Consider the following 23,389-nt stretch of genomic DNA (forward strand, 5'->3'; position numbering starts at 1 on the left):
GCTCTAACTACTGAGTGAGCTAAAATGCTGCAGTATTGGGGGAAGGGATAGCTCAGTGGTTTGAGCATTGGCCTGCTAAACCAGGGTTGTGAGTTCAATCTTTGAGGGGGCCACTTAGTGATCTGGGGCAAAAATCTGTCTGGGGATTGGTCCTGCAAAGCAGGGGGTTGGTCTAGATAACCTCCTGAGGTACCTTCCGACGCTGATGTTCTATGATTTCACAAATGAAATGCCATTTTACTTTGTTCATTGCAGTAAATTAATGTTTTGTTCAGCCAGCCAACCAATAAAAAAGAATACAGTATCCCCCACCTTGAGACCCAAATAAAGTTAATGGATAACATACAAATAGTGATGTTGTTTAAACTGAGTTAGGCTCAGTGACTGTTTACTGCTTACTCTTTAACTTAAAATAGCACAATATTGTGATTTAATCTTCAGAGACTTAAAAAAAAAAAATCAAACCCAGGGAGAGAGTTGTCTATTTTACATTTAACAAAATTATTTTTACTATCTATTGAAATAGTTTAGTGAAAGTAATGTTTGTGCAGATAGTGCCTAGTACATATTATTAAAGGCCTTACGATTTTATTTAGGACATAGAGTCTTTGATGTCAGAGGGTAACAAATCTCGAACAGTGGCTGCAACCAATATGAATGAAGAGAGCAGTCGGTCACATGCAGTCTTCAAGATCATCCTCACACACACACTGTATGATGTACAATCAGGGGTAAGTAATAGTGGGAGATTTGTAGGTAGAGACTTTGACCTCTGATGTCTAATCCAAGCTACAGTTTCTAATCATGGCTTCTGTAATGTTTCAATAGACTGCTGTGCTTGTGCACGTATGTAATGAAGCTAGGTTTTTCTAGATGTTTTGATGGACATGTAAGATTGAAATGTGGCTTTTGAAATGCAATGATATAAGGATGCGAGCCCAAAGCTGCAGTAGATTTAGTGAGGATTCCTCAATCCTACTATCTGAAGCAATAAAACATGTATTTTAAAACAAGAGTTTGTAATATAGATTTGAGGGCTAGATGGAAAGTGTAACTTCTGCAGAACTGACTCAGTATCCTCCAGATCCCTCCTTAAAGCACCCCTTTGCCACGGTGCCTATAAAAAGCTTGACTATGGTCAGGCTTCTGATGTGCTGAAACCAGTGCCTATCACACTAACCAGTATTATCTGTTTTCTTATACTTGCCTATTGGTCAGTCTGTATCCGTTGCCTCTTTTCTTATATTCAGATTGTAATCTCTTTGGGCACAGACTTGTTTTGTGCTGTTTGTACTGCACCTAACACAGTGGGGTCCTGTTCCGTAACTGGGGCTCCTAAGTGTTACAGTAATACTAATGTAATAATAATAATAATGTGGGGGAGTGGGAAACTGAAGTGTTGGAAGAGTGTTTGAATGTAAAACTGGCTTTGTCCTTTACGAGAAAATATTTGATGGAGATATTTTGTGATGGTAGACTTCAGAATGAAGAAACCTTTGTGCAGGTATGAAGATTTCAGGCTGTAACTTTTTCATGGACTATTTCCAAATGTATGTTTGCTGAAAATGTTGCAAAGATTTCACCTTCTCAGTCAGGAATACTTTTTTTTCTTTAATTTTGTTTACCTGTTTTTGATGAGAAAAGTATTTTCCGTTCCGTTTTCTTAACCTCTGCAACCTAGCAGTGACGGCATAACAAATTTAACTTGAAAATACAAAAATTTGAGAGAACTTTTGCAGACAGACTTAAACAAGTTTGGTTAATCTTATTAAGCCACATTTGTCTTTTTCCTGTTAGCCATGTGGTAAGCCTATGGCCTTTCTAAAGGCAAAGCTAAAAATGATCAGGTAACCAGTCTTGAGACAAAAGGAATTATGAAGCTTATCAGTCCCCAGGAGTCAGTGAAATAATCAGATGTAGGAATAGAGAGCATACTGATCAGATTTTCAGATAACACAAAGCTGGAGGTGAGGGGGTTGCAAACACTTCAGATGATAGAGCAAAAATTCAAAGGGATCTTGATAAATTGGAGAACTGGGCTATAGACGACAAAATGAAATCCAGCGAAGACAAATGTAAGGTGCTACACTTAAGAAAAAACAAATGCACAAATACAGAATGGGGGATAACTAGTCTGGCCTGCCCTGCAGAGAAGTATCTAAGAGTTGTGGTTGGTCAGTACTTCAACATGCTGCTGCTGCAAAAAAAAACAAACCAAATGCAATTTTGGGTTGCATTAACAGAGACATAGGATGCAAGTCACAGGAGGTGATAGTTCTGCTGAGTAGACCTCAGCTGTACTGCTGTGTCCAATTTCGGTCACTGCTGTATAGAAAGGATGTAGAGAAACTGGAAAGGATCCAAAGGTGAACGACAAAGATGGAATGCAGTCTGTATGAGCAAAGGCTGAAGGAACTGGGTATGCTTAGTTTGGAAAAGAGGAGATTAAGGGGGATATGATAGCGATCTTCAAATACCTGAAAAGCTGCCAAAAAAAGATGGAGAAAAATTGTTCTCTCTTGCCCCAGAGGACAGGACAAAAGTCAATGGGTTCAAATTACAGCATAGCAGATTTAGATTACAGCTCAGGAAAAAATTCCTAACTGTAAGAGCAATAGGACCATGGAGCAAACTGCCTAGGGAAGTTGTGGAAGCCCCTTACCTGGAGATTTTTCAAGAAGAGGCTGGATAGCCATCTGTCATGGTTTGTTTAGACACAAGAAGTCCTGCATCTTGGCAGGGGGTTAGACTAGATGACACTTTTGATCCCTTCTAACCGTATGGTTCTATGAGTCTGATTCTATGAAAAGTGAGAAATGTAATGCCAGCTGAGCATCCAACATCATTGATCAAATTCTCCACTCGCTTTTGAGGAGAGTGTGGAAAAACAAATTATAATGAATTTAGCTTAAATGAGTTTTATTCTTTGGTTTCACACACACCTCCAATTCGCGTCCCCCCAAATGTGGGAGTGTGTGGAGTCTGGGAGTAATGGGTACAAGGCAGGAAATAGGTCTTTTCCGCTTGTGCTCTGTTTGCAGCCCCCATGGTTAATGGCTGAACAAGAAAGAACCAGAAAAAAAAACAAAAAAAAAAAACCTACTAATCGCATTCTATATTTTTTTTGTTGATTAAGCTATTTTGGGTTTTAAATAAGGGTTTTGTCCCTCTCAGCTCCACTGCTTTTATCTGATTCCCTCAATGAAATTTGAATTCTAGGCACATTTTACCAGTTTGTTGTGGAAATATGTCACAGATTCAGTGTTATGACTCCACTGCTTTATCTAATATGGGTTCTTAAGAGAGAGAGAGAGAAAGAGAGAGAGAGAGAGAGAGAGAGTGTGTGTGTGTGTGTGTGTGTGTGCGTGTGTTCACATCACCTGCATAATTTAGTGAGATTTTGTCTGTCTTATATTTGCTGACTATTGAGTGCCTGAAAGTGGTATTCATCTGAACAACTGATCTATACAGTAGTGTTTCCCCCAAAGTGCTCTGCAACTCCTGTTCTCCATTTCCTTATTTCTCTCTCCTCACATCTTTAATCTTTTTCTTATTGTCTAACCATTTTTTCTTTTTCATTCTTTAACTCCCCTCATCCCCATCCACCATGCTATATTTCTCTCTCAATTCTATCTCCCCCCCTCCCCCCAGATCACTCTCTTTGCTATGTCACACTCCCTACAATGCTGTACTTTTCATGGTTCTCTAGTTTTTCTGTTGCTGCATTGCATTTCTGGTTTCTTTGATGCTTCTGGTTAGGCTTGGCCCAAGATAGTTGTTTTGCTTTCCTTTTTCCTTTCTTGTCCTCCAGTGACCACCCTGCTGACTATGCAGCTATATGAATTTCTGGAACACTGGGCTTCTAGCCTGGCTTTTTTTTTCTGCTGTCTTCGGGTTCTGAAATTAGATGATCCAACATGCTGTGCTATGAGATAGAAGTGCAACGTGCTTTGAGACAAAGTTACATTTTCAAAAGTACCTATATCCCAGTGGAAAAAATTAGCCTCCTCCTCATGAGACACAGGTACTTTTGAAAATGTAATTATACTCTTAGCACTTGCATACTCCGGTGATGGGAGCTAAGGAACAGCTTAAAATATTTATTAATTTAAGGGAAATCCAAATCCCAGGCTGAATGTTTGAAAAATTTATTTTTGTTCCAGCTATAACTGGCAAGAGTAATAAGAATTTATGATAAAACTTATGTTGGGTTAAAGTTGAGAGTTGAAAATTTTTTAATCAGCTTGAAATTCCTTCTTTAGGGAGAAGATCTTTGGGAGGGATGTCAGAAACTTTCCCTGTCATCTTAGTATTTTTGTAAATATCTGCCCTTCGTAAAATGTGGAATTATTACATACTTCCTGCTTTCCTCATTCTTATTTTCAGAGTGATGCAGTCTGAGCACTGGACTGGGAATCAGTGTCAAAACTGAGGGGCTGTTTGTGCTACAAGCACTACAGCAGCACAGCCATGGTACTATAGCTACGTTGCTGTAGTGTGTGGGTTATTTATGTCGCTGTAGTAAATCCACCTTCTTAAGAAGCAGTAGCTAGGCCGATGGAAAAATTCATTTGTCAACTTAAAGATGTCTATAGCAGGACTAAAGTCAGCCTGTCTATCTCTCTCAAGGGTAAGAATTTTTCACACCTCTGAGTGGCATAGCTAAGTCATCCTAAGGTTTAAGTGTACAGCAGACCTGAGGTTGGCATTTAGGAGTCCCTGACTCCCACTGTCTCTTTGGACAAGCAAAAGTTTTCTCATCTTGAAAATAGGAATCGAAGTTAGAGATGTTGCCCCCGATTAGATTGAACATCCTGATCTGTGACTCCTGGTCTATTGCCTGTGTTCCCTCTTCCCACTCTTCTTGCTTTATACCTGTCTGATACTGGCTGCATTCCTCCTTTCTGGTACTTAGGTGTCCAGCTAGAGGTCTTGGAGTTCTTGATGCATCCCGCATTACCACTTTTGAGCAGCAACTAAAGTAATAGAAGGATTATTTTTGATTCAAAACACTATGTTTTAATGTTCAGTACTTGTTATAAAATTTATTTTAAAATGTGTCAGATAAAAGGTGGGAAGTAAGGAATACAACCTGCATTCTTATTTGAAAATGTGGCAAACTGTGAAACTTAACTAGAAATTTGAGTGAGTAAAATCTTTTAACAGTAACTCTTCTCTTATCCATTCCTCAGACATCGGGTGAGAAAGTGGGGAAATTGAGTCTGGTGGACTTAGCGGGCAGCGAAAGGGCAACTAAGACTGGTGCTGCAGGAGACAGGCTGAAGGAAGGAAGCAACATAAACAAGTAAGGCTTTTAATGATTTTTCTGGCTGCTGTTTTTGTTAAAATAGGCAATAAAGGAAAGCTACATCAAACTTCTAATGCACTGTTTAATCAATAAGATTTCTGCAAGATACTTGTTGTAACCAGTTCAGGCTTTTCTGAGGTTGTTTTGTATTTCAGTGTTATTTTTATAGAAATTCTCAAGTGATCTGTGCACATTTTAAGTATTTAAGATGTGTTCTATGCTAGTTTATACTCCCTGCAACAGTTATGCATGTAATTTGTGTTGCAAGGACATGATTATAAAGGCTGAAAACTTTTTATCTTATGAGTTTCTCACATAGAAAATTGATACATTGCTAAGCAATGTAGCTTTTGTTGGAAGAGAATATTAGTGGAAATGCCACTAGCTAACTTTTTTTTTTATAGCTGCTTTTTTGGAAAAGCAGGGTCTTGCCTTACTTCTGACACTCCTGCACTTGCAGTTATCTTCAGAAATAGAGGCTAATAATTATGGCAAATTGATGCAAAAGGGGACTAGATGGAGACCACCAAACTAAATTTTATTTGTCTGAAGTGGGTGTTGGATGGGCAAGGGCTGTTACTGCTTTAGGTATTTGTTATACTGAAGATGTAGGTACTAATCAGATAAATATTAATTCCGTGAAACTGAGATAAAGTTGCACTACTGAAATAACAGTGGTTGGAAGGCTTTTGTTCTTCTTTGAGTGATTACACATGCATTCCACTCTTAGGGTGTGTGTGCCATGAGCACAACGGTCAGAAATTTACCCCTTGGCACTACCCATCAGACCAGCTCAAGTGCCCTCGGCTGCCACACAGCACCACATGCACCCTCGATAATCCATATGTTGTTCCCTGTTAACCAGAAACTTCTGTACTTAAACTCTGTACCGTTCACTTTTTTTTTAAACATCATCTTAATAAAGGCAAAGCCACTCCTGGCCCCCCTCAGTTCCTTCTTGCTGCCCATGACAGTTGTTAGAATCTGGTCTTGCTTTAGCGAGTTCTCGGTGTGTTTTTCTTGTATATAGTTACCTAGTTACATAGTTCTTGGTGTGTGTTAGTGATAGATAAGTTTGTTTAGTATCCATTAGTTTTTTCTCAGTTCCCCAATTTTGAGGCTCCATTTGTCAGTACCAAGGAATTCCTCAATCCCAGGCTTCAGGCCCTGTCTTTCTTACTCAAAGCTGATGCCTACGAGCAAGCTGCGCTCTAGTTCTTTAAAGTGTTTTGGTGAGACTCACATTAGGGATCTCTGCCAGATTGATAAGGACCTCAAGCCAAGAACCAAAAGAGATGGAGAGGCCAGATTGAAGTATCTTTTGATGGAGGCTGCTCTGAGCACACCTTCAGAGTGTTCTCAGTCAGAGAGGGTACTGAGCACTTTGGCATGTGTGAGTAGTACACCTCCATTGCTGACTGAGTCCCAGCACCGCTCATCCTTGTGGGTGCCCAGGAAGAAACAGAAGCCTTCCAAAGACATTGCTGAGAGAGGTAGATCTCTGATCCCTAAGTCTTCCAAGAAGGGGGCAAAGTGTTGAATAGAGTGCAATCAAAATTGAAGCACTCTTCCACTCGCTTTTTGGATAAAATGGCACCATTGATTCAGGCATTGAGGCAGACAACATTGAGTCCAGGGCCCAGAGCGGCACATTTATCATCTGCAGCATCATCTTAGTCTCTTGTGTACTGGTCAGTGACTGTTCCAGTACCATCCATTGCAGAGGCATTTGCAGCTACAAGGAATTTGTTGAACTTACCGGCGCTGCTGTCCCCAGTGGGGCAGGAGATCTCTCCTACAGTATAGGTAGACTATTCAGCATCAGCCTCTTCAATGCAGCACTCAGTATCAAATCAACCTCCCATGTCCCTAAGCTATCATCTGTCTTTACCATCCAGAGAGAAGCCAGTGATGATGGCTCCTCTTTGTTCTTCTCTGGACTCTTGGCAGCAATCTCCAGCACCAACTGAAGTGGCCCCTCCATGGTCAGGAGATGCTGATTCTTCTTACTTGGAGGTTGGCTCTTATGTCTCTCAGTCACAATGTGTGGCTCGCCGCTCCTCTCCTATACTTTATCAGCGAGGATACTGTGGAACAACTATCAAGGGGGCCCAGCCTTAACCTGTGCTAGCTTCCTCCCATCCCCCACACATACCCCATTAAGCAGTTCCTCAGGAGTGTCCTTACCCCCTCCTGATGACTACGGGGCTCTCCAAGAGATCCTAAAAAGAGTGTCCTCAGCATTGGACATTCAAGTAGAGAAGTTAAGGAGTTTTCTCACTGCATCATTGACATTCTGGCCCCAGCTATGCCATCTCAGGTGGCACTACCAATTGTTAAGGTGATTTTAGCATCCGTCAAGGTTCTAGAACATAAGAACGGCCATACTAGGTCAGACCAAAGGTCTATCTAATTCAGTATCCTGTCTTCCGACAATGGCCAATGCTAGGTGTTTCAGAGGGAATGAATAGAACAGGTAATCAAGTGATCCATCCCTGTCGCCCATTCTCAGCTTCTGGCAAACAGAGGCTAGGGACACCATCCCTGCGCATCCTGACTAATAGCCATTGATGGACCTATCCTCCATGAACTCTATCATATCGTCCCCCCACCCCCATCCCCACTTAGGCCTGGGCTACACTAGCAGGATGTTCAAACTAAGATATGCAACTTTGAAGTATCTTAGTTCGACTTACCTTGCCGTCCTCACGGCAGCAAGTTGACTGCCGCAGCTCCCCCGTCGACTCCGCTTACTCCTCCTATCGAGGTGGAGTATGCGCATCAATTAGCGGATTGATTTATCGTGTCCAGACGAGACGCAATAAATCAATCCCCGATACATCGAGCACTACCCACCAATCCGGCGGGTAGTGTAGACGTACCCTTAATCGTCTCTTTTCCAAGCTGAAAAGTCCCAGGCTTATTAATCTCTCCTCATATGGAAGTTGTTCCATATGCCTAATCATTTTTGTTGCCCTTTTCTGTATCTTTTCCAATTCCAACATATCTTTTTTGAGATGGAGTGACCACATCTGCATGCAGAATTCAAGATGTGGGCATACCATGGGTTTATATAGAGGCAATACGATATTTTCAGTTTTATTAACTGTCCCTTTCTTAATGATTCCCAACATTCTGTTAGCTTTTTTGACTGCCGCTGCACATTGAGGGGATGTTTTCAGAGAACTATCCACAATGACTTCAAGATCTCTTTCTTGCATGGTAACAGCTAATTTAGACCCCATCATTGTGGCTGTGGCAACTCCCTCCCACATCAAAACAAGTGGGAAGAAGCTTAGATATTATGTTCCCTCACAAGGCTTTGAGCATTTTTATTCCTACCCCTTTCTGGGATCGCTCATTGTCTCAGCTGCCAAAGAGAGGGAAGTCATGGGGCTGCAGGCCACTATCCCTGAGCCAAAGGGTGCCAAAAAGCTGGACTTATTTGGTAGAAAAATTTATTCTGTGGCAAGTGTACAGCTTAGAATTGCCGTCCAGCAGGCCTTATTGGGCGATATGACTTTAACATCTGAGATGTTGTCCTGAAATTTATGGAAAAGTGTCTGAGGACACTAAACAGGAGTTCCTTTCACAGGTGGATGAAGGGAAGTTAGTTGCAAAAATGTTGCTTCAGGCTGGTTTGGATGTTGCTAACTTGGCTGGTAAGACCATGGCCTCTGCCACAGCCGTGCTCTTGGTTACAGTCTTCAGGGTCCCAGGAAGCTCAGCAGGTTCATCCCTCTTTTTAGCTCAGACGGATTATATACTTCACAGCTTAAAGGACTCACGGACAACTCTGAAGTCATTGGGCATGTATACTCTTGCCCCTTCGAGAAAGCATTTTTGTCCTCAGCAGTCCCGCAAATACCCATTCTTGCACCTCACCAGTACCTGTTGAGGAAAAAGAATAGGAATTATAGGTGCAGGCCAACTCCTTCCTCTCCTGTTCCTCCTGGTCCCTCTAGGTTCCCTGGGGGTACTAAGCAACCGTTCTTATATTTCAATCGAGGATGCCAGATCAGGCTTCCTGATTCTAGTCTCTTCTTCCCCTTTGTTTGCAAACCATCTCTCCTATTTCTTCAGTGCGTGGTCCCAAATTACTTTAGACCAGTTAGTCTTGTATACCATGGAAGTAGGGTACACTCTGTAGTTTGTTTCTTTCTGTATTCAGGGACCACACTCACTAGGTGCTCCTCCTTCAGGAGGTTCAAACTCTCATCTGGGTGGTAGCCATAGAAGAGGTTCCTCGATGTCACAGAGGAACAGGGATTTAATCCTGCTGTTTTATAATACTGAAAGCAAAAGGACATCTCAGGCCAGTTTTAGAACCACATCAGCTCAACAGATATCTAAAAAGAAATAATTTTGTATTATGTCACTAGCTTCCATTTTCCCCCTCTCTGTATCCTGGAGACTGCTATGCTACCCTCGACTTAAATGATGCCTGTTTCCATTTGAGGATTTATCAAGACCATAGGAAGTATGTCAGATTCTTGGTAAACCAATCTTGCTACCAGTTCACAGTGCTGCCTTTCGGCCTGTTGGCAGCTCCCTGGATTTTCACAAAATGTATGGGACTGGTAGCTGCCTTCCTGGGAAAGTTAGGAGTATATATCTATCTCTATCTGGACTACTGGCTTGCGAGAGGCCATTTCAAGATTCAGACACTATAATTCTTATCCAGTCAAATTGTAAGGCACTGGGACTGTTGAGCAACTCAGAAAAGTCCGTCCTCTCACCCATTCAGAGGATAGAGTTTATAGGGGCTGCACTGGGTGCGCACGCACCAACCAAGAGTGGAATGGATATGTGCAACACATCTCCAAGAACAACAGTTACAGAACAGATAAGGAAGCTGCTTTTTCGGGTAGTATCCCTGTGGGTGCTCCACTGTAGGTGTGCCGGCATCTTTGCACTGTTGATCAGACAACTTTGGTAGCCGTCTGTCCCACCCATGCATGCACTACTCCTCACCTGCCACTAAGCTAGCCAGCATGTGTGAGCAATCTCTCCGCAGTTCCTTCTGAACAGCCCCTGGCAAGGATGGAGCTTCAGCTGTCCATTCATGGATCTTTAACTCCCTTTAGATTTGCTAATTTTAGCTTCCCTTGAAGCTTTTTTTCATTGTTACTTCATTTGTATTTTTGTTTGGCCATGTCTAAAAGAAGAAGAAGAAAGAGTTAGCTTCCCACCAACGCTGGTGGGGTGAACCCCCGGACAAGGGTATGCCCGGCTCCCTGGGCTTCAAAAAGTGCCTCAGTTGCATGGAATCTGTTTCAGTGACTGATGGACACTCGCAGTGCATTCACTGCCTGGGAGAAAAGCGCATTCCACAAAAGTGTGACTTGTGCTGGCAGCTGAAGCCTAGGTCCTGGAAAGACAGAGAGTTAATTCTCAAACTCCTGCTCATGGAGTCAGCCTTTCAACCCCTGAGTCCCTGCAGGAACTCTCACCACAACCATCTACATTGAAGGGAGCTGAGCCTAGAGAAATGAGCCACTCACACAAGGCCTCTAAGAGAAGGTCTGTGAGTCCCCGTAGCGAGCCCTGATGGAGCTGAAAACTATTTCCAGCTTCATCAGTATCATTGGTACCAATAGCACCAAAGCGATCTAAAATTGGTACCCAGGGTACAAGCGGTACCATATGACAGAGAAAATTTGACTGCCCAAAGACCCAATAGGCATGGGCAAAGAAGCATCGGTACTGCAGGAGTATGAAAAATATAGAAGATCCGCCCTGGGGAAGGCCTCATCGGTACAGATATCAGCACCAGTGCCGACTCTGGTGCATCTGGCATCAGTGGACTTTGTGGCCAAGTCCACATCTCCAACTCCGTCAGTGCAAGCCTCTCTGCACTAACAACTACCGGCAATATCAACGCCATCTCCACCACTGGCTTTCCAGTGCATGACAGATCTTTCAGTGTCCAACGCACCTGACTCTCCCCTACTCAGTATCGGGGCCCCAATACCAAGTTTGCCCAGAGCCCTGGACTCACTGACATCTCCCTGCCGTGCACCGCTTTTCTCATCATCAGAGTCAGAAAATGAGTGAGATAACATGGGTTCCTGCCACTCTTCTCACCTGTCATATGGGGTTCAATTTTACTATGAGCGTCAGGCATATTATCCACTCAATGCACAGCCTCCCTGATTTGGTCAGCCATGGTACCAACCAGACAAGATGGTGATGCCCCCTCTGCCATCAGTGGCTGATTTCACATTTATTCCAGGGCCTGGCACAATGGGTGGCAGAAGCCCTACAAATACCCTTGCAGGAGAGTACCAAATCTTACCACAACCTGGTGAACATTTTACATTCCTCCACCTTCTCCATAGTGGCCCTCCCTATTAATGAGACATTCCTGAATCCTGCCAAAGTCATATAGAAGACCCCTGCGTCTGTCCAGCCAATGTGCAAGCGGGCGGACAGAAAGTATTACGTGCCAGCAAAGAGCACAGAATTTCTCTTTTCTCACCCGCCTCCTAATTCCATCATTTTGGATGCAGTTAACTGTAGGGGCTGCCAGCACCAGTTCATATCCACCCCTTATGACCGAGACTGGAAATGTTTGGATCTGTTCGTCAGGAAGAAACATTTATCAGCTACTCTCCAGTTCTGTGTAGCAGACTACCAAGTCTTATTGGCAAAGCATGACTACTAAAACTACATGAAACTCAGTGCCTTTGTTGAGCAACTGTCTGATTCTCACAAAGAACAATTCAAGCCAGTCGTCAGTGAGGGCCAGCTGTTGGCTAAAATGTCCCTCCAATCCACGCAAGATGCAGCTGACACAGTGGCACACTCATTTCTATGGCTATTGTGATGATGAGCTTTGTGGTTTTACTTATCTGGCTTCCCTGAAAAGGTCCAAACTATGGTGGAACGACCTTGCTTTTGAAGGGACAGGTTGTTTGATGAGAAGACTGATGCATCCCTTCACACGTTGAAGGATTCTAGAGCAATTCTTTGATCCCTTGGGATCTGTACTCCTGAGGAGGGATTTCCCACACATGCTGGCTAGCCTTGTGGCAAGTGAGGAATAGTGCATGACGAGTGGAATGGACTGCTACCAGAGTTCTCCGATCAGCAGCACAGGGACGTAGACACACTTACAGTGGAATGTCCATATGGGGACACATCTTGAAGAACCATAGTTACTGCACGGGGTGAGTAACTTCTTCAATTTATGTGGGCATCCATCACATTTAAAAGGGCTTTTTGAATTATCGAGCTCTTCATTTGTTCATGGGTTGGTTCCTTTCTCCATGCAGGTCCCTTACAACTCTTGGGCTGGTTATTTCTGCTCTAGCGGATCAGGCTGCTGGCAAGAACAAGAACAAGTTTGTTCCATATCGTGATTCTGTGCTCACTTGGTTACTTAAAGTAAGTGAACTTCTCCTACATCTTTGGAGTGGGCGGCATGAGGACAGAGAGAGAGAAGAATTTTTCCTTCGTAATGTGTAAAATAGTCGTTCCATCATCAAACCCTAGTTTTGTATGCAGCAGCCTCATCTTCGAAGAATTAGAAGGGTATTAGCCATTAGTGTCTCTACAGGACACATTCTATCTCCTGTGCTTATTGGGAATAACTCTGATGGCCAAAAGTATAGGGCATATTTTTTTAAGTGATCTAATAAATATTTCGGTCCAGCTTTTTGAGTTAACTCACTAACAGCTACACTTAGAACTCTGGGGCTGATTTAACCTTGACCATCTCCTTATGACCTAAGTTTACCCAACGTCATGGGTGACATGATTAACTTCAGAGATTTTGGATCAGATGTTTAGCCCTTTGCTTCAACTCAGCAAAGGTGTATTCACAAAACATATCGCAGTCTGCAGTCCAATTGCAGTCATATTCTCATGCTCATGTGAAATGAGCAGTTATGGAGTCAGTTTCTATACTGCAAATCATTCTGATTTGAAGTTTACTGTTGCAAACAGAAACTGGGAGGACTTTAAATGAAGCTCACTGATATCTAAATGTTTGTTTGTTTGTTTTGGTTTGGTTTGGTTTTTTGCTCCTGCTGCCTCCTTTTATATATAGTGGTTATAAAAGGACTGTAAGCTGCAGTTAACCAAGAAGAGAGAAGTTTGAGCAGTGACTGGGTAGTTTCACTTAAGGAAGATCCTGTTTTCTCCTGATCTTTGAATATGCTACCTGTTTGCTTTCATATCTAAAGCCAAAGAGGCAAGTGCTTTCCTTATAATGAGATGGATTTTCCTTCCATTGGTACAGATCGAGTGACTGACAGGCAGATTGGCTAGGTTTTGAAATAACTACATTATAATGATGCAGACCCAATAGGGGCATCAGGACTAGAGTATCCCATAATGTTTATTACTTTTTTTTTTCTGTTTTTCCACATCAAAATTGTGAAGTTCAAAATGTTCCCGTCAGACTTAGTTATGAATCTTGGCAAGCTGGTATCTCCTCCTTCCTTACTTTTTACTTCTGCTTCCTTGCTATCAAGAGGTAATTGTGATATTTATTGGTATAAAGAAATAAGCTGGAAAAGAAACAGATTTCTTCAGACCCACAACCATTTATGTCAGCTCTATTACCCGGTGATTGCTAAAGCTAGATCCTACCCTTTTGTAGACTGCATCCAGCCTAACCACCCGCACATAATCCCTAGGTGATCTCTTTAAACATAATGTGATGTGAATCCTCCATTCCCATAGTTTACTTAGAAGTGTGTAAAAAAAAAAAAAAAAAGTGAACTGCAGGATATAGAGGTACTTAAAATGTTTAAACCTTTTCCTATAATGAAATTTGGAAAAAAACAAACAAAAAAACCCCCTCCCCCCAATAGTTGACCTTCACTGCAGTTCATTACCTCTTGGGCTAGATACAGTAGGGAAATAAAAGGTCAACTGATGTAGCCTCTTAGCACTATGAGTCTTGATTTTCCCAGTAGTTACCTTTAACAAACCTTCCCACAATATTGTTTTGTAATAGTTAACGTTGGGAAATTCAGTTAACAAGTGGCAAAGATTTCTGTGGCACCTTATAGACTAACAAACGTATTTGAGCATGAGGTTTCGTGGGTGAATACCCACTTCGTGGGATGCAAGTTAACCTTGGAGATACTAAGATTTTAAACATCACATACTGCGGTGATGAAGCTGTATAAAAGTTTGACTAGAATAGCACAAGTGATAAATTTTATTTTTCTTATAATATAGTAAATCTTCTTTTCACAATGCTGCTCCACACACTTCTTATCTACGCTAAAATATAGCCTTGCCTTTATATTCACTGTCTTGAAGTTTGTTGAAACAAATGTACTTTGCTTCTCTGTAGTGTTGTAATCAACTATGCTTGGTTTGTTTCAGTTCACTGTAGTAGTGAGACCTATGTATGGGTAACAGAATCTGAGGAAGCAGAAATAGAAACCTTTTCAGAGGCTTTCCCATGTTGTTGTTAGAATTAGTTATGCGGATTCTTTTCTAAACATAATCCAGCAAATAGATTGGGATTCATGTTTAGCACCTGCCCGATACATTGTAGCAAACATGGCAGTGGCATGCACAGGAAGCGCTGAAGCTCAGAAACACTTTTGTTATGCCTTTCTCCAAGCAACTCATTTGCTTTGTCCTGTTCCCGTTCAGCCATGTTAAAATCCTAACAAAGGCTTAATTTCAAAACCAAGCTCATTTAAGTGAAACTCAAGAACAAAATTTTTAACTAATACTTAATGAACAAGATAATTTGATTATATTTTAAAGAAAGCTCAAATTAAAAATTCATCAATTAAAGATATCCAAGCTTGTTTTTAAACTCTAAGCATTTGGGGATTGTTGTTATACAATGTGCCACTCCTTTTCAATGTGGTGCAGTAGAGAGAATGTATTCTAGGATACTAGGAGTACTTAGGAATAATTTATATTTTAGAACAGTGGTTTTCAACCTATTTTCATTTGTGGACCCTTAGAACATTTTGAATGGAGATGCAGATCCCTTTGGAAATCTTAGACCTAGTGTGTGGCCCTCCAAGGGTCTGTGGACCACAGGTTGAAAGCCACTGTTTTAGAGCAAATTTGAATAACCATTGACATAATCAAGACTTTGTATTGCAAGATGGGTCATCTACTAGCTTTACTACTTGTATGTTGCCTCTGCCCCTTTCCATCTATTTTCCAGTCCCGGTCTTTTTATCTTGGATTCTAAACTCTTGAGCAGGGACCGTACTCTCTTATCTTCAGAAAGCTCCTTGTGTATTGTGGACACTACTGGAAACAAACTTTAATAGCAATGCCAGCTTCTGGGTTCTGTACCCAGTTGTGTGACCTTGGGCAAGTCCATTCAGTATTTCTGTGCCCATCTTCCCCATTGTAAAACAGATATTACAACAATTGTTTATATCACAAGAATGTTATGAATCTCAGAACCAGCTCAGAATCTAGCCCTTCATGTTTATAACTTACTTGAAGATCCTTGGATGACAGATGGTAGGGGCACAATTCTGTTCCCATTGAAGCCATTAGGAGCAACACCAGAACCTGAATGCCAGTGAGAACTTGGTCAAAAATAATAACCAATCTTTTTACCAACTTATCAGGCTTTTGGTGTGTTTTATCAATTATACATTTGTATTTACCCTGCCTTCTGTATGGGTGTTCTGCAGTTTGAGGCACATTAAAATGAAAAAATATAGGAACTGAGAATAGTGATCATCTCAAACTATTTTCTTGTTCTAGATGTTGGTTAGGAAAGTCATGTCTAAATTTTCACATTCCAAGAGTGTTCTCACAATAGTTTTAGTGCTGACACATAGTTGGCTGGTTTTAGTCTTTTTTTTCCTTAGTTATTTCCATTCTGTTCTTGTCTCTGACATACTAAGCCCCCCACCTGTTGCAAACTTACTCTTTTTCATTATGAGAGTCTAGCTTATTCTCCATTCACCCTTCCTACCGTGCAATAAAGGAACCAATGCCGTTACACAACGGAGAATTATTTATACAAATAAATTGGATGCCCTCGAGCTGGGCCTGAGCAGTCAAGACAGTAATGGAGGGACTGTTGGAAAATTAATAATGGATAGGTTATGAACCATGGTGGAGTATCACTAATAGCAAGCCCAGCCTCCGATGGAGAAGAGTTTCAATTTAGTGGTTTTAGTGTAAGCCCTGCTTTGGAGCTAATTGATGCCATGGAAGTTCTCAAAGTGTAAACTATGAACACTTTCTTTGGATTCCAAAAAGTGTCTGATTTTGGCCATGCTGTATATACAAACCTGGGATCATTTGCCAATTGCTTCACATTTTTGAAAGTATTTGGGAGAGGAAAAAAAGTCCCTGGCTCCAGGAGAAATCCCCACATTGAACAGGACCAGTTCACACTGGATCCCATATTGTCTTCAATGGCTGTGATGTGAGTACCTTGCTATTTTATTTGGAGTGGGCCTTGCAAGACACAGTAATTTGCAGACATGTAGGGATGGGACTATATTGTGCAGACCGAAAGTGTATTCCCATAAGCTAGTGATATTTATTCTGTGAGTTTAAAGACGTTGAGGATTGTTATGGAAAGCTTCAATGCGTTCTCCTGAATGAAAGGATTAGACAAATAGTTTTAATGATGCCCAGTGGCAATCTTTGACCTACATTTCATGGATTATTTAAGATTAGAGCTCGTTGGGAATTTTCCATCAGAATGATTTTCTGATAGGAAAATATAGTTTCTACAAATTGTAATTGTCCATGGGAAAATTAAAATAAATATTTCATTTTCAGATCCGTTCCACCCAAATTGGAATATTTAGTTTTTTTTAACAGCTCTGAAATATTGTATTTCTGACCAATTCAACAAAATAGACTGTATTTCTCTATCAGGGCATTGCCTTATGGGAATTGTAGTTCAGGCCCCCATTCTGTTACATGGGCCAGGCTCCTAGAGGACTACATCTCCTATAATGCAATCCAGATTTCCCTCTGACTGATCTGTGTGGTGAGTCATGGAAGTCTCATGTAGAAGTATTTGCCACAATCACAAATAAAATCAGTTATACCGTTAAACTCTAGGGCTCTGTCTATAATACAGCCGTTCATTTAGCTGTTAATATAAAAGAGATGGTTTCTAAAAAGGTCTGTATTCCTTTAAATGTAAAGCTAGTATGTTAAAAAGTTAACTGTCATTCAGATTCAGACCTAAAAGTGCCAGCTGGAAAAAACTGGAAGACAAGTGAAATGGTGGCATCACAAAACACACAGTGATAATAGACCTATTAAGAGCGGAATTTTTGGTCAAATTGTTCTAAGCTGTTTGATTTTAACACCTATTGTAAATGAGTAATATTTCTGGTAGAGAAAACTAGGGCTGTCAAGCAATTAAAAAAGTTAATCGTGATTAATTGTACAATTAAAAAAATTAATTGCAATTAATCACATTAATCGCGCTGTTAAACAATAGAATACCATTTATTTAAATATTTTGGATGTTTTCTACATTTCAAATATATTGATTTCAATTACAACACAATACAAAGTGTACAGTGCTCACTTTATATTTATTTTTATTACAAATATTTGCACAGTAAAAAACAAAAGAAATAGTATTTTTTCAGTTCACCTAATACAAGTACTGTAGTGCAATCTCTTTATCGTGAAAGCAGCAAAGAATCCTGTGGCACCTTATAGACTAACAGACGTCTGTTAGTCTATAAGGTGCCACAGGATTCTTTGCTGCTTTTACAGATCCAGACTAACACGGCTACCCTCTGATACTTTATCGTGAAAGTTGAATTTACAAATGTAGAATTATATACAAAAAATAACTGCACTCAAAAACAACACAATGTAAAATTTTAGAGCCTACAAGTCCACTCAGCTCTACTTCTTGTTCAGCCAATCACTCAGAAAAACAAGTTTGGTTACTGTGACAAAGTTCCTCCTCTACCTTGGTGGGTCCTGTGCTTATTGGCAGATTTGCTCACCTCAGTGATCTTCCCCACAGTCTGGGTCAACTCCTGTGTCTGATCAGGAGTTGGGAGGTTTGGGGGGAACCTGGGCCTGCCCTCTACTCTGGGTTCCAGCCTAGGGCCCTGTGGATTGCTGCTGTCTATAGTGCCTCCTGTAACAGCTGCATGACAGCTACAACTCCCTGGGCTACTTCCCCATGGCCTCCTCCAAACACCTTCTTTATCCTCACCACAGGACCTTCCTCCTGGTGTCTGATAACGCTTGTACTCCTTAGTCCTCCAGCAGCACACCTCACTCTCAGCTCCTTGTGCCTCTTGCTCCCAGCTTCTCACATGCACTTCCTCTCCTCTGGCTCCCCCACGCCTGACTGGAGTGAGCTCATTTTTAAACCCAGGTGCCCTGATTAGCCTGCCTTGATTGGCTGCAGGTGTTCTAATCAGCCTGTCTGCCTTAATTGGTTCTAGCAGGTTCCTGATTACTCTAGTGCAGCCCCTGCTTTGGTCGCTCAGGGAACAGAAAACTACTCATCCAGTGACCAGTATATTTGCCCTCTACCAGACTCCTGTACCCCACTGGTTTGGGTCTGTCACATTACAATTTGCAGGAGATAATGTAAGGTGACATTGTAAATAAGAAGCAAGCAGCTTTATCTCCCGTAAATGTAAACAAATTGTTCATTTTAGCAATTGGCTGAACAAGAAGTAGGACTGAATGGGCTTGTAGGCTCTAAAGTTTTACATTGTTTTATTTTTGAGTGCAGTTATGTAACAACAACAACAAAAATATACATTTGTAAATTATGCTTTCATGATAAAGATTGTGCTACAGTACTTGCATGAGGTGAATTGAAAAATACCATTTCTTTTGTTATTTTTACAGTGCAAATATTTGTAACAAAAGAAAATAAAGTGAGCACTGTATACTTAGTATTCTGTGTAGTAATAGAAATCAATATGTTTGAAAATGTAGAAAAACATCCAAAATATTTAATTTGAATTGGTATTCTATTGTTTAAAAGTGCAATTAACTCAAAAAAATTAATCGCGAGTTAACTGTGATTTATCGACAGCCCTAGAGAAAACCTCTGTAGAGATTCATCACCTTCACCCCTTTAGTGAAGATGAATTGAGTTCACAATTAACAAACTTAAATCTTCTGTGATCCTTGAGTAAAATCCAGGAAGATCTGTTTCTAACTTTAAAAATCAAGCAGAAGAATAGGTAAATAAATCTTTTAAGACCTCTGTATAAATCACAAAGAAAAGAATGACAAAAAACAAATTTATTTAAAAAAAAAAACTTTGCTAGTCATCTTTCAAAACAGATGGCCTAATTTTCAGAATTTTTAGGCAAATCACTAAAGTCAATGGATACTAGAGAGTGTTCTGTACCTTCATAAATTAGACCACAAAATTCTATCTCCAAAGAATCTGTTGAACACTGAATTCTTAAAAAAGTAAAGGTGAAGAAGTATAGATTTTTTTTGCTTCTTTCTTGAGTGAGATGCCAATATATATATCTCTATCTCTATCTATAAATATATATAAAATAATGTGATTTCTGAGGACAACATAAAGCTTGGGGATAAAGTCTAATAGTAAAAGATTCTGATTAGATGGCTGGACTAAACCTATACATAAAGTGGCAAAATGGTTAGTAATGACCAAACCTACATGTTTAAATAATAATGTTAAATAATTAGCATGATGGTGAACGTAAACCACTGCAAATTAGCGAAACAATGTGTTTTGGATCAGCAAGACAAAAATATATTTGTTTTGGTTAAAGAAAAGAGGACCAGAACCGAAAGTTTTTTCTGGTTTTCACTTTGGGTCATTTTCAGATGTTTCACCTTTTATTTAAAAATAACTTTATTTCAAAATGAAAAACTGTTTTAAATGAAAAGTTGAAACATTTCGTTTAAAAATGGCCAAAATGAACCATTTAAACTTCAATTCTCCCCACCCCCTAACTTTCGGGCAAAGCTATATGCTGAATTTGACCCAAATTAATAGTTTTGGTGCAGAAAAACATTTTTTCAAGGCTGATTTACTATTTGCTGAAATTTTTTTGCACCGTTTTAGCCTGAAGCTATGAAATAAACTCATTTGAAATATGATTTCACTGCAGAGGTAACTCTTACTTGGATGTCAAGTATCAGAGGGGTAGCCGTGTTAGTCTGGATCTGTAAAAGCAGCAAAGAGTCCTGTGGCACCTTATAGACTAACAGACGTTTTGGAGCATGAGCTTTCGTGGGTGAATACCCACTTCATCAGATGCATGTAGTGGAAATTTATCCTGTCACACAACTATTTCAAATTTGATGACAATATATATCTCCAGATCAGTGGCACAGCTATGGGCACCCGCATGGCCCCACAATATGCCAATATTTTTATAGCCGACCTGGAACAATGCTTCCTCAGCTCTCGTCCACTCACGCCCCTTCTCTACCTATGCTACATTGATGACATCTTCATCATCTGGACCCATGGGAAGGAGACTCTGGAAAAATTCCACCACGATTTCAACAGCTTCCACCCCACCATCAACCTCAGCCTGGACCAATCTACACGGGAGATCCACTTCCTAGACACCACGGTGCAAATAAGTGATGGTCACATTACCACCACCCTATACCGAAAGCCTACTGACCGCTATGCCTACCTTCATGCCTCCAGCTTCCATCCCGGGCATATCACACGATCCATTGTCTACAGCCAAGCACTGAGGTACAACCGCATCTGCTCTAACCCCTCAGACAGAGACCAACACCTACAAAATGTCCACCAAGCATTCTCAAAACTACAATACCTGCATGAGGAAATAAGGAAACAGATCAACAGAGCCAGACGGGTACCCAGAAGCCTCCTACTGCAAGACAAACCCAAGAAAGAAACCAACAGGACTCCACTGGCCATCACATACAGTCCCCAGCTAAAACCTCTCCAACGCATCATCAGGGACCTACAACCCATCCTGGACAATGATCCCACACTTTCACAGGCCTTGGGTGGCAGGCCAGTCCTCGCCCACAGGCAACCTGCCAACCGGAAACATATTCTCACCAGTAACTGCACACCGCACCATAGGAACTCTAGTTCAGGAACCAATCCGTGCAACAAACCTCGATGCCAACTCTGCCCACATATCTATACCAGCGACACCATCACAGGACCTAACCAGATCAGCCACACCATCACCGGTTCATTCACCTGCACGTCCCCCAATGTAATATATGCCAGCAATGCCCCTCTACTATGTACATCGGCCAAACTGGACAGTCGCTACGGAAAAGGATAAATGGACACAAATCAGATATTAGGAATGGCAATATACAAAAATCTGTAGGAGAAGACTTCAACCTCCCTGACCACACTATAGCAGACCTTAAGGTGGCCATCCTGCAGCAAAAAAACTTCAGGACCAGACTTCAAAGAGAAACTGCTGAGCTTCAGTTCATCTGCAAATTTGACACCATCAGCTCAGGATTGAACAAAGACTGTGAATGGCTTGCCAATTACAGAGCCAGTTTCTCCTCTCTTGGTTTTCACACCTCAACTGCTAGAACAGGACCTCATCCTCCCTGATTGTACTGCCTCATTATTTCTAGCTTGCCTGCATATATACACCTGCCCCTGGAAATTTCCACTACATGCATCTGACGAAGTGGGTATTCACCCAAGAAAGCTCATGCTCCAAAACGTCTTAGTCTATAAGGTGTCACAGGACTCTTTGCTGCTCTTACTTGGATGCTTGCTGCCCCTTAACACACCCCTTCTATCCATGCACACAAATCTCTCACTTGAGTTTGGTACTTCAAACCTGGGGCTAGCTGGTCTGGCTGGGGCTGTGAGTGCTTGGGTGCAGCTTTCACTCTGAATGGTAACTCACCCACTTTGTAGTGAGGACCCAGGCTAAATCACTCAAGTGCTGATAATCCTCCAGTGGTTTCCTACGGTTCCCCGATGTGCTCAGAAAGGGCAGAGAAATTCTCCCACAAGTCACTGGAAAGTAGTCAGAGTGGCTCAGCTTACTTCAGTACAAAACCCCATAAAATATACCCTCTGAAGTCCTACTCACACCCAGGCTAGGCTAACCCACATGCTCAGATCCACCTAAGTTAAATCTGCAGTGAAGATATATCCTAAATGCTTTGTGTAGGTCACAGAACTTCAAATGATACAGTATTTAGGAAAAAAGGCTGGCATCTGCTGATTTCAGATCAGCCAGATGTGTCTGATGAGGGCACATTGATCAAGTCAGAACCTAGACCAGATAGAGACTTGTTGGCTAAGTCCTCTTAGAGTCTCTGGTGTTCAGCTCTGCTGTTATTTCAGCCTAGGTTGACGGAAGCTGAGTGTTGTAAAGGTGTTGCTTGTAAAGAATAACAAGTTGGTTTGATACTATTTTTTTCATGTTGAGCCTATGCATTGAGAGAGTCAGTCCCAGGATTCCACATTATGCTTTTCTTAATGGGGCTTCAGGAAAACAATGTATGAATATCCAAGGGATTGTGGGAAACAGAGCCAAGGATAGTGGAAGATTCTGGAACAGGTAATTGGATTAGAGCTGGTATCCTCCTCTATCTCCTCAAATAGTACTTCTGGTGCATCAAAAAGAAAAGCCACTGTACCAAGCTACCATTTCTTCCCATCAGTCAGTCGGGTAACAATGTTTCCTATTTGCATAACTCAGATCCTTCTGTCTTTACTGAACAGAAATGTTCTGCAGAGTTTGGGGTCTCCCTGAGTTCCTGCCTGGGAACTTGCAGTCATTACAAGTACTACATTTTTACATTTATGATGAAAATTAAACTGATCCCCAAATCATGGAATTGCATTTCCTAGTGCATATATTAAAATTTGGACTGTCGATTCATCGCAGTTCATCCATGCGATTAATGCAAAACAAATGAACTAGATTTAAAAAATAGTCGCAATTAACTGTGGTTTTAATTGCACTGCTAAACAATAAACGAATACCAAATTAAATGTATTACAAATATTTTCGGATTTTTTTCTACATTTTCAAATATATTGATTTCAATTACAACACAGAATACAAAGTGTACAGTGCTCACTTTATATTATAATTTTTGAGTACAAATATTTGCACTAATGAGTTTAACTAGAACACTAGGCCAGCAAAG

General features: G+C 41.1%; 1 protein-coding gene across 1 annotated transcript in view; it reads left to right on the forward strand.

Annotated features, from left to right (window-relative positions):
- The window catches only part of KIF13B (kinesin family member 13B), a 219,732-nt gene that overhangs the window by 92,281 nt on the left and 104,062 nt on the right, over positions 1-23,389 (forward strand). Inside the window, exons 8-10 of the mRNA XM_050948701.1 lie at positions 597-731; positions 5,193-5,305; positions 12,586-12,697. Of these exons, the coding sequence (XP_050804658.1) occupies positions 597-731; positions 5,193-5,305; positions 12,586-12,697 (360 nt within the window). The remainder of the gene's footprint in view (positions 1-596; positions 732-5,192; positions 5,306-12,585; positions 12,698-23,389) is intronic.

This window comes from Gopherus flavomarginatus, chromosome 4 (genome assembly GCF_025201925.1).
Source record: "Gopherus flavomarginatus isolate rGopFla2 chromosome 4, rGopFla2.mat.asm, whole genome shotgun sequence".
NCBI classification, from domain to species: Eukaryota; Metazoa; Chordata; order Testudines; family Testudinidae; genus Gopherus; species Gopherus flavomarginatus.